A 16,902-nucleotide genomic window follows, 5' to 3' on the forward strand; every position below is an offset into this window, starting at 1 on the left:
TATCCATACTTAAATTGAATTCCATATATATATATATATATATATATATATATATGAAATCATTATACCTCACTTAAACAATTTAATATTTGTATATATAAAAACCCATTTAGTGTCATATAATAGGGAAAATGACTTATCTTCGCAATATATAGAATAAGCTCATAAAGAATGGGCACAACACATTTACTATATAATACCAATTCCTATACAACTATGTTTTGAAAACAAAAAGTAACAAATTAATATATTTAGAATAAAATAATATAATATCCTTTTTTCAAAGATAAACATGGGGAAAAAATGTCTTTACTAAGACTATTCCATGATTTTATATATCAATATCATCATATTATTAAAAAATATTACACATATTTAATCCGCAATATTTTTAAATAATAAATAATTTCTGTATATATAAGTAGGTTGTAATGCTTGAAGTTTCTATAAACATATAGGCATTTATAGAAACATAATGAAAAATAGTTTTTTGGTAATTATAGTTAAAGAAATTCTCTATATGCTCACCTATTAAGTTTTCAATCAAGTAATCCCTTACTACAATTTATAATATATATTTCCCCTATTTTAATAAATATAGAAAAATAAACAAAAAAAGAAAAAGTATTAATTTTATTTATGAATTGTATTATAACTACTTTTATTTATAACTTTTTATTTTTTGACATTCTCCCTTTTACGGGCTCGCAAGATGCGTATTTGTGTCTTTGCTTTGAAAGCGCGATAAAATTTTTTGCACATATAAATAAACATAATTATATATACACATAATGCATTCTTTTGTCATATATATATTATTTCTTATCATTTTCTTCCCTTTTTTTTTCTTATCTTTTTTCAATTGGATATGAGAAAAATAACTATAATTAATCAAATAGTATTTCACATAACATATTATTAATAAGGAGAAAATTTTAATATAATATTGAAATGGAATATCATTAAGAAAATGGTATTAGTATTATAAAATATGTATATATATAGTAGAATATAATAAGGGCGCATTAGGTGTTTTTTTCACTTGCCCTACTATTTGTTATTTCGAAAAATTTATATAAAATATGTCTAAAAATATAGAAAAAGAAAAGGTTTAGATAATATCATCGAGAAAAGCCTATGTCTATTATATATACCTCTTTTACACACCAAAACATACATTTTATTAATTCATAAATAAATATATTACGATTTATATATGTATCACATGTTTGCATAACACCATCATACCAATTTTTTATATTTTTTCTTAACAGTTATATAATTTCTTTTTATAAAAAATCAAACTAAAAAATGCTACTAAAAAAAAATAAAGACACAAATCTCAAAGAAAAACCAAAAAACATTCATAACATAAGTGATAACAAAATGGATAAGTATCAAAAATTATTGGAGAATGACTCGGATGATTGTGATGTAAAATATTTAGGTGAGAAAGAACATGAGATCGAGAAAATATCTCGGAGAATATATGAAGAGAATAGTAAAATAAAAAAAATTAATTTACATCATAAAATAATAAAGGACGAATTAGAAAAAAAACAATTAATTGACCAATCTGATAAGAAGAAAAAAAACTCTTTAGATCATTATAAAAAAATTACGGTGAAATTACAAAATAATATTAACAATATTGAAGAATATACAAATAATATTACAAATGATATAAACATATTAAAAAGTTCTATAGACGATGAAAGGAATGAAAGAATTATTTATAACAACAATATGAAAATATTAATTAATGAATATAATACTTTAAAAAAAAACATCAAGAATTTAATAATACAAGAAAAAGAACAGGTTATCCAAAATGAAAAATTAAAAGCCGAACTAGTTGAATTGAATAAAGAAAAAGACATCATGGAAAAAAAACATAGAGAAAATTTTAAAACATTACAACAAAAATTAAAAGACCAAAAAATTTTATCCTCAGAACAAAAATTACATGAATTAATAAAAATGAAGCAAAGTCATAAAGACAAGAAATATAATAAGACTATAGACGAAACGAATACATCATATAAAAAAAAAGAAAAACAAGGTAACACAAACAATGAAAATATTGTTAATAACAATTGTCTAATCGAAGACTATGAGAATGAAAAGAAACAAAAATTAAACCAAAAAATTATATTGCTAAAAAAATTGTGCTTAAGGATATTATTTATAAATGAATATCAAAAAGAAAATATAAACAAATTAGAAACAAACATAGAAAACATGAATAATGCAATTAATTCTATAAATTCTTTAAGTGCTAAAAATGGAGATTTCGATCATATTATAATAAACTTAAATGCATCAAAAGAAAAAAATTATAGTCTTATATCCAGAATTAATCTTTTAAATTATGAAACAAATGTACTAATAAAATTAAATAAAAAAATGAAAGAAAAATTTAAGAATATTAATGTCCAAAATGATGAAATTATTCATTTGAAAAATAAAATTACTAACAAAATGAACGACAAAATAAATACTATTAAAACTTCATTAATTAATAATCAAGAAACTTGTAAACTAAAAAAAAAATGCTTTTATGAGTGTGTCTCATATTTAAAATCATTATATGACTTTATTAAAAAATATGAAAATAGTAACAACAAATTAAATTTAAGAACACAAATTATAAATAAAGACAAAATTTTTCATTTTAATTATATACATAAATACAATGAAGAAATATTAGTTGATGAAAATCATCTAAATGATTTCTTGATATTTATTGAAAGATATATATATGCTTTGAATTTTTATCTTCCTATGCCTTTTAATTATAAAACATTTATTTATCAAAATCCAAATTTTCACAATACACATTTTAATGATATAGATATCCAATTAGATACAACCAATATAAAACAATCTGAATTTATTTCTACAAATAATCTCAATACACCAAATGATCTCATACCAAGCCAACAAACTCCACAAGCAGATTATAAAGTAATAGATAGTAAAGATGATATAAAAAATGATGGCAGTATAAATGATAATGCTGATAATACAAATGATTCATCGGTGAATCAATCAAGTAATCTTGCTGTCGATATCAAACAGGAAAATGAAGAAACACAAAATGAAAATTCGGCAAATGGCGAAAAAAAAAACTCAGTCTTGGAGGAAGCAGATGATAATATTAAGAAAGAAGATGTAGCTATAGAAGAAACAAAAGAAGATACAGCCATAGAAGAAACAAAAGAAGATACAGCCATAGAAGAAACAAAAGAAGATACAGCCATAGAAGAACCAAAAGAAGATGCGGCCATAGAAGAAACAAAAGAAGATGTAGCTATAGAAGAAACAAAAGAAAATGTGGCCATAGAAGAAACAAAAGAAGATGTAGCTATAGAAGAAACAAAAGAAAATGTGGCCATAGAAGAACCAAAAGAAGATGCAGCCATAGAAGAAACAAAAGAAGATGTAGCTATAGAAGAAACAAAAGAAGACATAGTTGCCGACGAAAAAAATGAAAATGTAGTTACAGAAGAAACGAAAGAAAATTTAGCTATAGACGAAAAAAATGAAAATGTAGCTGTAGAAAGTAGCATAACAGGAGAAAACAATCAAAGTGAACAAATAAATGATATTATAATTAATGAAGTAAAAGAAAATTATTTATTAAATCATTTCAATTCTCGTAATATTGAATATGATAAACTAAAAGAAGAATTACCAAAAGAGCTTCTAACAGCAAATCCGAATCTTTGAAATAAAAAAATATATAATATAAAATACATACACATGGCACAGTATAAAATTCAGCTTTATTTTATTGATAAAACAACTATCTCTGTGTAACATTCATAATAAGTGAGAAATTCCTCGTCTAAATCGTTCACCAAATTTATCTACACACATATGAATATATAATGCTCTCATTTTATTTACTTTTCTACATTTATTTTATAATTCATAATGTCGTATAATAATTATACTAATATAATTTGTCCCTCATATTTTGTTAACATTTTTAAGTTATCTGTCAAAAATAATATATATATATAAGCATAGAGAAAAATTAGCATATTAAATATGCACAGTACTGTAAAAATAAAACCCACAATTGCAATGCCTATACCTATGACAATAAATTATCCCAAAAAATTGTATCAATATTACTGGATTATATTTAGTATGCATATGCAATGCAACCTCGTTATTCAATCATTCATTCATTTTTTTATTGCTATTCGTTTGAAATCCGTTAAATAAAAAGTTTTTATTTTTCAAAGGGTTTAATTTGAGTTTTCATATTTTTTAAATCTTTAAAATTGTGAAATTATAACATCGTAATGAAATACTTTTAATTATCAATGAACAAATAAATGTACATATGTAAGGATTAAAAATAAAAAAACAAACATATAATATATGTATATATATATGAAAAATAGACAAAAAAGTTATATTCAGGAAAAATGCTAAATAAATGAATTTTATTTTTGATTTTAACTATTTTTCCTTCCTTTTTTAGTACCATCATTTGGGTTACAATTCCAAATAATTAATTACTAAAAATTAACTCATAAAAGTTTCAAAATTTAAGAGAAAATATTTTCTTCATATTTAATATATATTAAAGAATTTGCTTTAGTATTGATTCCAATGGATCTTTTTTAATAATATTATAAAGCTCAAATATGTATAAGTATATTTTTGATTGGTTATCAATGTGAATAAAATGATACATAGTAATTAGCTTATTTAAAAATATGTAATGAAAATGTTTGTTGTTTTTGAAACAATTTTTATGTATCATTTGTAATACACATAATATGATTTTTCTGTATATGAAATAATTGGAATATTGTGGAATTTTATTATACGTTTCTTTTAATAATTTTGTATGGATTTTACCATAAAATGTTTCAATTGTTCTACACCTATCATGTATGTTTTTTTCTTGTCCTTCATGTTCCCCATGTTTTAATTGCTCAATATCAAAATCGGTACTAGCTTTTTTCACTTTTTTGGAATTAAATGAATTAAAATAATTGATGATTATACAAATGTTTTCAAAAAATAAAATAAATTCATTCACAATTAAACTTATATCATTGTTCATAAAAGATTTGTCTACAATTACTTTTGTTGATATCGAATTTTGAAATATATTATCATTTAATATTGCTGTGTCATATAGATTAGTACAAATATTAAAAACCATATTAAATAAAAGATAAATATATTTAATAAACCTTTTACATATTTTTACATAATTGCTAATAGTTTTTTTCAAGTATATATTTTTTCTTCCAATATGTTTCTTCTTTCCAGTAATAAAAATAAACAAGTTATAATATTCTGTATGATATAAATTAAAGAATATGTAATATAAACTTCTATTCAAATTTCTTATAATTTTTAGGATTTCTGAAAATACATTTAAATTCGAATTCATCAAACTGATATCATTTTTATTTATTAAAAAAGTTCCTCGAATTTTTAATGATATGCATTTATGAAAATTATTATACCAAAAATTCCATATCTCAAATTTGTTATTATTATTTTCATTTTTTTTATATATTAAATTACATCCATTTTTTAGTATAAATTTTTCGATTTTTTCTCTTTCTTCTTTTAATAAACTATTTGCAAAAATATGCGAGTAATCTACACTAGGGTAAAACAAATTAGACACTATATTATTGGTCAGTAATGATAAGTATAACAATATGCCTGTTGTTTTCCCAGAACTTTCTTTAAACACATATCCTATCATATGCCAATTTTTAATTATGTTATCTAAATGTTTCAGCATAGGTAAATCGTTGCTATTCATATATCCATTGTTATATATATCACTCTCGTCATCAATCATACTTCTGCTAGCACTAACAGTCTCACTATTATTATTACTGTCATTGTCATTATATACGTTCTCATCTTTGTTGGAGTTGCTCAAATTGGGATCTTCAATGTCTCTTTCATTGTTCTCATTACAGCTGCTTTCGATTTTTTTCTCATTATAATTATTTTCCTTGTCATCCTTTACTTCGTCAAAATTTTTCTCTTCAAGAATTTGGATATCATTTTCAATAAACTTCAACTGATTTATTAAAAAAAGTGGCATAGATAATTTGACTGTTCTTTTTTTAAAATTTTTTATATTATTATAAATAAAATTAGCATATATTTTTTCATTTTTATTCGTTAAATCATAAAAGTTTAAAATTGGAAAAATAAAGGAGGAAGGATACTTGAATGAATTTCCTTCTTGAAAAAGATTTTTATTCATTAATGAATTGATCCATAAAAAAATATTGTTTTTGGTAACTAATTTTATAACGAAATTATTATTAATATAATATTTAATATCATTATTATTCATATTAGTATTATCATTATTTTGGTTTTCAGCTTCTTCATTATCTTCCAAATTTTTCTTATCGTCTATCACATCTGGGTTGCTGTTTCTGTTATTTTTATTTTCATCATAATATATGTTATTTTCTAATGGATCCTTCCGATTTCCATTACACGACTCAGTACAATTAACATCGTCATGTTTCATATAAACTACATTGATTACATTAGTTGATGTAATAAGCAATATTAAAAAATTTTTTAATAAATTATAATTTAAATAATTATTAAAAAACATAGACATATATATTTCAATAATTTTTTTTTTATTTAAAATATTGTAAATAATTTTTACTGCATTTTTGTGACTTTCTTCAATATGTTGCAATTTATCCAAAATGGGTTCATTCGCATTTTCTTCGTCATCATTCATTTTACTCTCTACTTCCTCATCGTTATCATCTTCTTCATTTTCAAAATCATGAATCATCCTATTACCAATATTAGAAGTTATATAAAAACTTTTGTCAACATAATTATTATTTTTATTTTCTGTATAATCTTCCCTTCTATTATCATTTGCATAATCATCTTCATAATTGTTATTTCCTTCGTTATAATATTCATCGTTATTTTCATTATGAAAATTTTGATTCTGGGATTCTTCCCCTTCCTCTGCATCTTTCCATTGATTTTCACCTACTGCTATATCATACCCTATTGAATACAACGACTGAACCGAGATAATGAAAAAATTTATCAGTTTTAGTGATACTAAATTTTCATTTGTAAGTATTTTGTCTAAATAGGCATAAAAAAAATAAACTGAAAACGTTTTATTTATAATTAGATGCTTCAATGTTGCTTGAATATTCGATTGATTGTATAATTCATTTAATAAAAATACGGAATAAGATGATATACAAGGATTTATATAATACGAATTCTGATCTACTGAATATTTTAATTTTTTCATGAAAAAGTATAGATAAAATAATTCTTTAAATGGAATTACATAAACTTTTTTCGTTTGTCCAATTCCAAGACTATTATTTTCATTCTGATTGTTATTTCTATTTATACGTGTAATACTATTCCCCATAAAATCTTCATATATATCATCATTTTCATCCGTATTATTATGCTTTTTACTTCTGAATGAATTAATTTTTTTTTTTATTTTGTAAAGAAAAAATGAGTTTTCTATAAGTTGATAAAAAATGGATAGCCCTTTTAAACTTATAATTCTAACAATAATATCATTACTACTTAAACAGCATATTAATATTTTCAATGCGCTTATAGAAAAATTTTTAATCCATTTTCCAAAAAAATCTATATCGTCTAAAAGATATTGATTTAATAATCTTTTATAATTTCTTTTATAATGATTCTTTCCAATTTTTTTTCCATATAATAAATCATCATTATTGTCAACTATACAATATGAGTTTATTTTACTAATTATGGTGTTTTTTTTACTTTTTTTTTTATTATCTTTATTATCATTTTTTTTATCACTATCCATATCGATATCACCGTTTTCGTCATCATTGTTTTCCACTTTATCTACTTCATTTTTAGAATTATCAAATATATTTTTCGTTTCATCATTTTTAGTATTTTCATTAGTATCATCGAAATATTCTTGACCATTTATAAAAGTATCAAAATTGTTATATATATTATTCTCATACGGGCAATTTAAAAATATAGTTGTTCGAATAGTTTTACCATAGTATATCATATTTTTTATATGTTTTTTCTCATATTCATCGAATAAACTAAAAATTCGATTTGATTTGTGTATCTTATGAACCTTCTTAAATTTTATACAAAATTTACAATTCATACTATATTTTTCACCTTTTTTTAAATGATTAAAATGCTCTTTTTCCTCATCAAAAGATATTAATTTTTTGTTTTTTATAAATAAACTACTACGATTTTTCGCGTTCATTGATTCATCCTTATTATTGTAAGAATTTTCAACATCGCCGTCTTCATTTAATTCCACATTTTTACTATAACTATAATAAGAAGTGTTATTATAGCCTTTATTTTCTTCCCTTTCATTATTGTCATAATCAATATAAAAATGGATATCTGGATATTTCTTTATATAGTTTTTAATTTTTCTGTTAATTTCTTGCATATATAATAGATCATAGTTTAAAAAAATATTATTATAATTATTTGTCGTATATAAAATCCTAAAATGGTAGAAGAAAACCCTTAATTTTTCTGACATTAATATAAAACAAAAAATTAATTTACTAACTATTAAGCAAAGCAAAAATAAATAATCATATACATTGTCTTTTAATTTGTCATTGTCTGATAAAAAATAAACTTCTTTTTTAATGTAATCATTTTGACATATTATAGAATACAAATTTTTAATAGCTAAATCTTTTAAATAATTTTCCATTCTCCCCAATTCAATTTCATTATCTTCACCATTTTTATAATCATTCATATCTTCTTCATAGTTATTCTCATTGTTTTCATTATAGTTATCATCTTCATAATTTCCTAAATTATTGGATGTATCGATTTTATTTATATTATTTTGCAAGTCGTCATAATCATAATTTTTTTCATCTTTTGATTCATTAATATTATAATTTTCACTCAAAGATTGGCTTTTTATATTTTTATAAAATGTAAAATATGTTTCATTATTTCCTAATTCGTTACGTATATTTTCATTCATGAAAAAAAAACTACACGTTTTATATAACATTTTGGAGTTCATATTTAGCCAATTATAGTTGTTATCATTATCTAAATTAAAATCTTTAAATTTTAAAACTTCATCCATTAGCTTATTGTCAAGCATATTTTTAGTAGTAATTGATTTTAAAAGATAAGATAAATCTACAAAAAATATATTTCTTATACATATGTCTATACGCCCTAACGTGTAACTATACATTTTTTTAAGCTCATTAAATATATTTTTATTTAAAGTTTTTAAATGTATATTTTGATTTTCTGTTTTATTTTTACATAAGCTATACCATTCTTCATAAAATATTTTTATTAACTTTAAAATATAAATTAAAATTTTTTCATCGTTTTTTTGTTTCTTCTTTTTGTATTCATCTATTTGGAATAAAATTATTTTTTCTATACCCTCATCTTTAAAAAATGTTTCAATCATATTTAATAAATCCAAATCTCTTAATTTCATATATTTAAATAGTAAGAAATATATGCTAAATAATATATAATTCATATTTCCTTTGTGTTTTACTATATTATTCATATCGCGATCACACAAAAAGTATATGTATTCTTTCATAATATCTGTGTAATACAAATGTTTTGTATTATCCCCTTTAAAAATATTCGAAATATTAACTAATAAAGAATTGAAATGTTTATCTATCACATTTTCAATATGAAATTTGTTCTTGTTTTTATTAATCAAGTTTAATAATAGCATAAGCATGATATGAAAATCGTTTCCTTTGTCTTTTAAATCCCCATCATCAAACTTGTTGAATCTTGTATTTTGTTCATTATTTATATCGTCCGATTTATGTGATCCGTCATTTTTCTTAAACTGCTTGAAATATTTTATATACGTAAAAAAAACTACTCTATTATACGATTTAAAAATATGTTTATTCTTCTTAACATCATTTTCAAAAAAATATTCGTAAAAATAAAGAAAAACGACTTTACATATTCTTCGTATTATATTTTTATTATATTTATTGAACATAGTTGCTCGATTTTCCATTTTCAATAAAATCCCCAGAAAATATAATATAGACATGGCTACAAAAAGACAATTCTTATTTTTCATCCTTTTCGTATTTAATAAAAGGAAGTCAATTTTGTTTTTATTAATTACATTTTTATATGAATATATAATTTTATTTAAACATATTTCTCCAAATTCGTTTGTAAATGTATTTTTTTTCAGTTTAAAAACTTTTTTATAAGTAACTTTTTCCAAAATGCTAATATGTGTTTTATCGAAAAATTCCCACTCATTATAATTTTTCATAAAATATAAAATAAACATAATAATATAATTCTCATTACTAATGTTTACATTTTCTTCGTCTTTTAATGCTTCAATTCCAAAATGCGTTATATAATTATAAAGTATACAACTCTTTATTTCTCTTTCTATATCTTTATAATTTAAAAAATATATTTTATCATTTTGTATTTTTTTAATAATTAAATTATTTTTAGCAACACCCATATCATTATTATTCCCGTTTCTGTCCAAATCGTTTGATAAACTAAAGGTTGTAATATTCTTAATTAAATCATAGTTTAATAATAAGTCATTATATGAATAAATTTTATTAAGATGCAAATCCCACAATTTTTTTGCTGCAATTTTAATAGTTGCATTTATTCCTTTATTTTTTATGATATTATTAATTAGTAGTGATGTATTACTAATAATATTTTCATTGGTTTTATAATATAAAAAAAATGAAAGAACTTCCTCTATAATAAATTGATTTGGACTATCTATTTGCTCGAAATCATTGAATTTCTCTGAGCTTGTAATTTTATCATTTTTTGCTTTATCACAGAAATAAGGACTCACAATTAATTTGTTTATAAGGCATTCCTTTGTTTGCAATTTGTTTAATATATAAAAAACCATGGTACATATTTTTTTTTTAAAAAGAACGTTTTTTTTGCTTATATCATGCCTTATTATTGCATTAATTATAAATGTTAAATTATCAACTAGCACATTTATATGCTTTTCCCTTTTTAATTTACAGAAATATAGATTTTTATGTATATAACATAAATTAAGGTAAATAAAACTTTCATATACGTCGCTATTTATTTTCCCCACATTTTCCAATATATTCAATAAATTTTTAAACGATCCATTTTTGAAAATGTTCAAAAAATATATAAACGTTTTTTTATTCAATTTGTTAACTTTTTCAATAAATTGGTTAGAATGAAAATTATCTTTATTTAAATTTTTACGATTCATAATCATATTTTCTGCTCCTATATATTCCCAATTTCTTTTTATTAATGAGCTAAATCTTCTATTTATATTCATACAAATATTAAGATATATCTTTAATATAGAATTTATCGTTTTTATTATATATATAACAATATCTATATTTATATTATCTACTTCACTATTTTTAATATATATATAATTAATATAATAATAATTAATTAAAATGTTTGATATATTACACATCTTATAAAAAATTACTTCTTCATCCATTTCATTTTCGTTTTCTTCAGTATATTTTGGATCATATATAAATATATTTTTTTCTTTTAAATAAGCTTTTAACACATTTTTGCATTTGCTCAAAACTGTTCCTAATTGTTTTCTAGTATCACAGTCTATACTATTTCCTTTTTTATTTTTTAATAGTTCCTCTTTATTATTCATTAAATATTGTTCGTTATTTTTTGCTTCTAATTTCATCTCCATTGTGCATATTTTTTCAATTTTTGATTTATATTTAGTTGTATCATCGGTTTTATTTGATTTTATTTCTTTTAAAAATAATTTTACACTTTTTTGAAATTTCAAAAAATTTTGGAACGTTTCATTGTATTCTTCTATTTCTTTTTTATAAGGATGGTTCACATTTTCATTCTCATCGTTTTTATTTTTTTCTATAGAATTTTCTTCGTCTACCAAATCGTTACTGTTTGGTTGGTTACAACTTTCTTGAGAAGTATTATTCTTATTAAGTTTTGAATTTGGAGAACCATCCATTCTCTTTTTAGTAATAGTATTAAAGAGTTCACTCAAAGATTTTTTATTTTTTATTTTATTTTTTAATTTTAAATATATGTATGGATTAAACAAAATAATATATTTAACCCAATTTACATAATTTTTATACAATTGTAAAACGTCATTGACAGTAAATTCATATAGCTCGATATTATTTTGCCCTTCCTTTTTTGAATAATTATCATTAACAACCTTTAATATAACTATATGATTACATATAATTTTTATGTTATTTGTAAACAAATATTCAATAATTAAATCAAAACCAGATGCATTGTCACAATTTGTTATTCTCCGTTTTTTGACGGTATAGTTTATTAAATTTTCTTCTGTGTTTTTTTTTTCCATTATATTTCTGTAATAACTTTGCAACATTATTATTTTTGTATTAAACAAATTAAAAATTCTAAAAAACACTGTACAAACAGTAATAAATTCTCGTGAATTATTTATACTTCTTAAAAATTTTAGAAATAGAAGTAAAACATCCGAGGTTTCGTCATCAAAATATTTTGTTTTTTTTAAAATTTTGTATAAAATAATTTCCATATAATAATAATATTTTTCATAAATACTATAATTTTTACTGTTGTTTTTTATTTCCTCGTTTTTTTCCATTATAACTTTATTTTTATAATATAAAAAAATGTAGAATAAAGAGTTAAATAAATTGTAACTTTCGATGGTGAAATAACTCTTTTCTATAAATGTCTTTAAAAATATTTTATAAATATTATCATTAATTTTTGAAAATAATGTAAAATCATTTACTTCAATAATTGTTCTCTGGTTGTATAATGTGTGTATTACTTTTTTCTTCAAGTCACATTCATCAAATAAATTTATAAAACTCCTTAAAAATATAAAATGAAATATGTTTAAACTTCTACTATTTATATATACATTATTTATAAAATAACATAAATTTAGCATGTTTTCCTTTTCGTTTTTTTTTTTATCTAATTTATTCATTAACATCATATTATTTTTATCCTCTATGTTGAAAACATAATTATCCCAATCACTACCACTTGAATATTCCTCTTCAATTTTTGTTTTTTTCTGGTCATTGATATTATTTTTTCCATTTTTCTTTATCCCTCTATTACTGTTATCATTACTTGCTAATATATTTCTATTTTCATGTGTTTCTACATTATTAATATTGCTTAACAAGAGCGTATTTACATATGCAATGTCTAATACATAATATGAGCTAGCCATGCTATAAAACATTATTGACAAATCGAACTTTATGCTTTTGAGTAAATTTTCATTATCTATTCCTCTCGGAATGTTTATATAAGATTGAAGAGATAAAACAAACAAGGAAATACATTTATATATTTCAAATACATAATATAAATAGGATATTACCATATAATCAAAATATTGATGTCGACTTTTTCCAATACCAAAATTTAATAAATATTTTGTAATATGCATGGGCATAAAAAAAAATAATAATTTTTCTAATTTGTTTTTATATTTTACTTCGTTTTCTTCACTATAAATATTATAATTTTTTTCTTTCATATTTTGAATTAAGATATCTTCATTATTTATTATTTCACTGTTATTATATATATTTATCTTTTTGTTCTTATACAATTCAACAACAATTTTTAAATCTACAACTTCATTACATAACGCTAAAAAATTTGTCTTATGAACAATTTCATCTTTAATTCTTATATATATATATTTATACTGACATTTTTCATGGAAACTTTTATCAGTTTCATTGTTATCCATTTTATTTTCAAAATCTATGTTATTATTTTCATTTTTTCCCTCATGTTTTGGTTGTTTTCTTTTTAATTGGCTTGTTTCAAATATTATTGTTTCTTCTTCAATATTATCACCTTCTATGTTCACTCTTCTTTTTTTGTTTTTATTACTTGGTAGCAAATTGTGTTCCTCGTTGTTGTTTATCCCATCATATTCATTCTCTGTTTTTTCATAATTAAACGAGGATATGTGCCTGTCGACGTTTATATCAGTAATATCACACTCGAGCACCCCGTTAAACAATTTATCAAATGCTACATCTCCTCCATGGTTTTTTATACACATGCCATAATTTGACTTTTTTTTATAGATGAAAAATATTTTATTTAATTCGATATATAAATTAAGAAATATAAATATATATGTATTCCCAGAAATTAATGTTTTATATAACCTGGAACTAGTATAATACATATTAATAAAGTGCTGATGTTTTTCTAATGTTCTTACGATTACATAATGATTAAGAAAATATTTTACATTCAAATCATCTATGAATCCAAAAAATTTATCATTCATCATTTTTATATTATGATGAGACATTTCGATTTTAAGAATATTATTATTTATTGATATATTACTTTTCGATATTTTGTCATTTTCTTTTTCTTTCAAATTAGGACTAATGACCCATAATTGATGCATTTCTGTGGAAAAACTTTTTACATACAATTCTATAATTTTAAATATCATACAAATCCGACGAATTTCCTTTTTATCAGTTAATAATAAAAAGTTATTATTTATTTGTTCAATTTTATTGCTTTTAACATTTTTAGCAAATTTTATTATAGCATCATTATAATCATTATCTGTTTGCATATATTGTTTTCTATTAAAATTTATAACTAAAATGTAACTATTTTTTGATTTTTCAATACTTTCTTCCATTATTTCATCAAAATTATTGTGTAATTGATTATCCGTTTCTTTATATGACTCTTTTGACAATTTTAAAAGAAATATAACTTTATCATTAAACTTGTTTTTTTTATAAATGTGAGAAAATTCATTATGCTTCAAAAATTCATTTAAAATAAAAGTAACAGTTTCTTTCATCTCGATCTGAATATTATTTAAGAAATTGTTTTGTAATTTCATTATAACTAGAAAGATGTTAATATATTTATAATTCTCGCCTTTTTTTAGTATTTCATATGTGCATAACAAAATATAATGTTTCACCACATCAGTACTATTTCTATATATTTCGTATATCTCATTACATAATTTTCCAAAATTTTTATATAAATAATGACCTTTTACACTAAATATATAGCAATATAAAAAATAAATTAATATAGTTACTCTCATTATTTCAAAGTCTGATCCCTTTTCAATTAAATCACGAATACTATCATTATTATTTCCTTTATTTTTCTTTAACGTTTTTTTAATTTTTTTAATTCTCTTCTCTACATTTATTATTTCTTCTTTAAAAATTTTACTTTCTCCATTTTTTTTTCTTATTAATAATTCACCATAAAAATCACAATTTTCCACTATGTTAACATTTTTATTCGTTTGATGTTTCAAATTTTTTAGTGCTATATGTTTATATAAAAAAGCTAATTCTTTTTCAAAACAATAATTGCATATCAATATTTCATCATTCTTCCCGATATTAATTGACAGGTTTTTTTTATTATTTACAACACTTGATTCATCATTTTTTTCTTTTATATTTATTATATCGTCTCCGTTGTATAATTCATTTTTGTTATCCATGTCATTTTCATCATCTATGTTTTCTTCTTCAATGCTATCAAATGTGTTGTCATTATTTTTTATATTTGAAAAATCTTCCAAATTTTCTCTTATTTTAATCAAGCTTAACACCAAATTGGATCTTAAAAAAACTTCATTAAATCTTTTATGATATAATAAAAAATAAAAAATACAATTTAATATATATATTGCATTATAGGAAATATTAGCTAATGCAATAACTTCAACAAACTTCAAATTATCACGCAATAATGTTCCAATCATTAAAAATTCAGGGGATTCTTCAAATATACCATTTTTTATATATTCCTCTATATTTCCATCCTTTTCAGAAAAGTTAGGTCCTTTTATTTTTCCATTATCGAATTCATTTTTATTCTTCATATATATGTTACCTCCTCCAAACAATTTTCGAAATACCCAATTTAATGTATAAAAAATTATTTCAATAAACTCTAAATCAATATCTTGTACTATTTTTGAAGAACTCACATTTTCGACTTCACGACACAATAAAAAATATATTACACGAAAATAATTATTTTCTATCAATAACCTAACATAATTGTTATATTCATCGTCTGATATAGAGCCATTATTTATTATAAACAAACATAATGCTCTTATTCCTTTAACTATGCTTTTATCTTTATTATTATTTAGTAGGGAACATATTTCTATCACTTCATCCTTTGCCTTCTTCATTTTATTAAATTTTACTTTTTTTTCAACCCCTTCCTAATTGTTCACACAAATCTATATACAATACAAATCCGTATATATTATTTTCAATCTCATAATTGCATGGTATTATAACCAAATCATATAATTTTATACAATTCAAATAGCTATTTTTGGTTCCTTGAATTCGTCTACATACATTGTATATACATAGATACACTAAACGAATATAATGCAAATATATGTACAACTGAAAATGCGTAATAAATACAAAGTGACAGTAAATCTATAACGATATAAAAATGAATTACAAACTTATATATAATTTTATTGAACAAATGTAAAAAAATATATAATTTATAAATCAACAACAAAATATTCTCAAATATTTCAGGGTTTCATTGGTATTACAAACAAAGATTCTTTTTTTATTTCCTCAAGGAGTTTTCTTTGTTTCTTTTATAAACTACAAAATTACTTCAAAATTTATGAATACATATGTATGTATATGTATATCATATCTATAAAGTAATGAGTTTTTTATAGGATATTAATTAATACCTTTGCTAACATATAATAAAACGAATGCCATAATTATACAA

General features: G+C 21.4%; 2 protein-coding genes across 2 annotated transcripts; one reads left to right on the forward strand and one right to left on the reverse strand.

Annotated features, from left to right (window-relative positions):
- Positions 1–1,311: 1,311 nt before the first annotated feature.
- Positions 1,312–3,732, forward strand: PVVCY_1000280 (conserved Plasmodium protein, unknown function; the record flags this gene model as incomplete). Its single annotated transcript, XM_037634401.1, has 1 exon — positions 1,312–3,732. The coding sequence occupies one exon, from the start codon at positions 1,312–1,314 to the stop codon at positions 3,730–3,732; it is 2,421 nt and encodes an 806-aa protein (XP_037490500.1).
- Positions 3,733–4,600: 868 nt separating this feature from the next.
- Positions 4,601–16,324, reverse strand: PVVCY_1000290 (conserved Plasmodium protein, unknown function; the record flags this gene model as incomplete). Its single annotated transcript, XM_037634402.1, has 1 exon — positions 4,601–16,324. One exon carries the CDS (start codon positions 16,322–16,324, stop codon positions 4,601–4,603), a length of 11,724 nt encoding a protein of 3,907 aa, XP_037490501.1.
- Between the last annotated feature and the right edge of the window lie 578 nt (positions 16,325–16,902).

This window comes from Plasmodium vinckei (assembly GCF_900681995.1).
Source record: "Plasmodium vinckei vinckei genome assembly, chromosome: PVVCY_10".
Lineage (NCBI taxonomy): Eukaryota > Apicomplexa > Aconoidasida > Haemosporida > Plasmodiidae > Plasmodium > Plasmodium vinckei.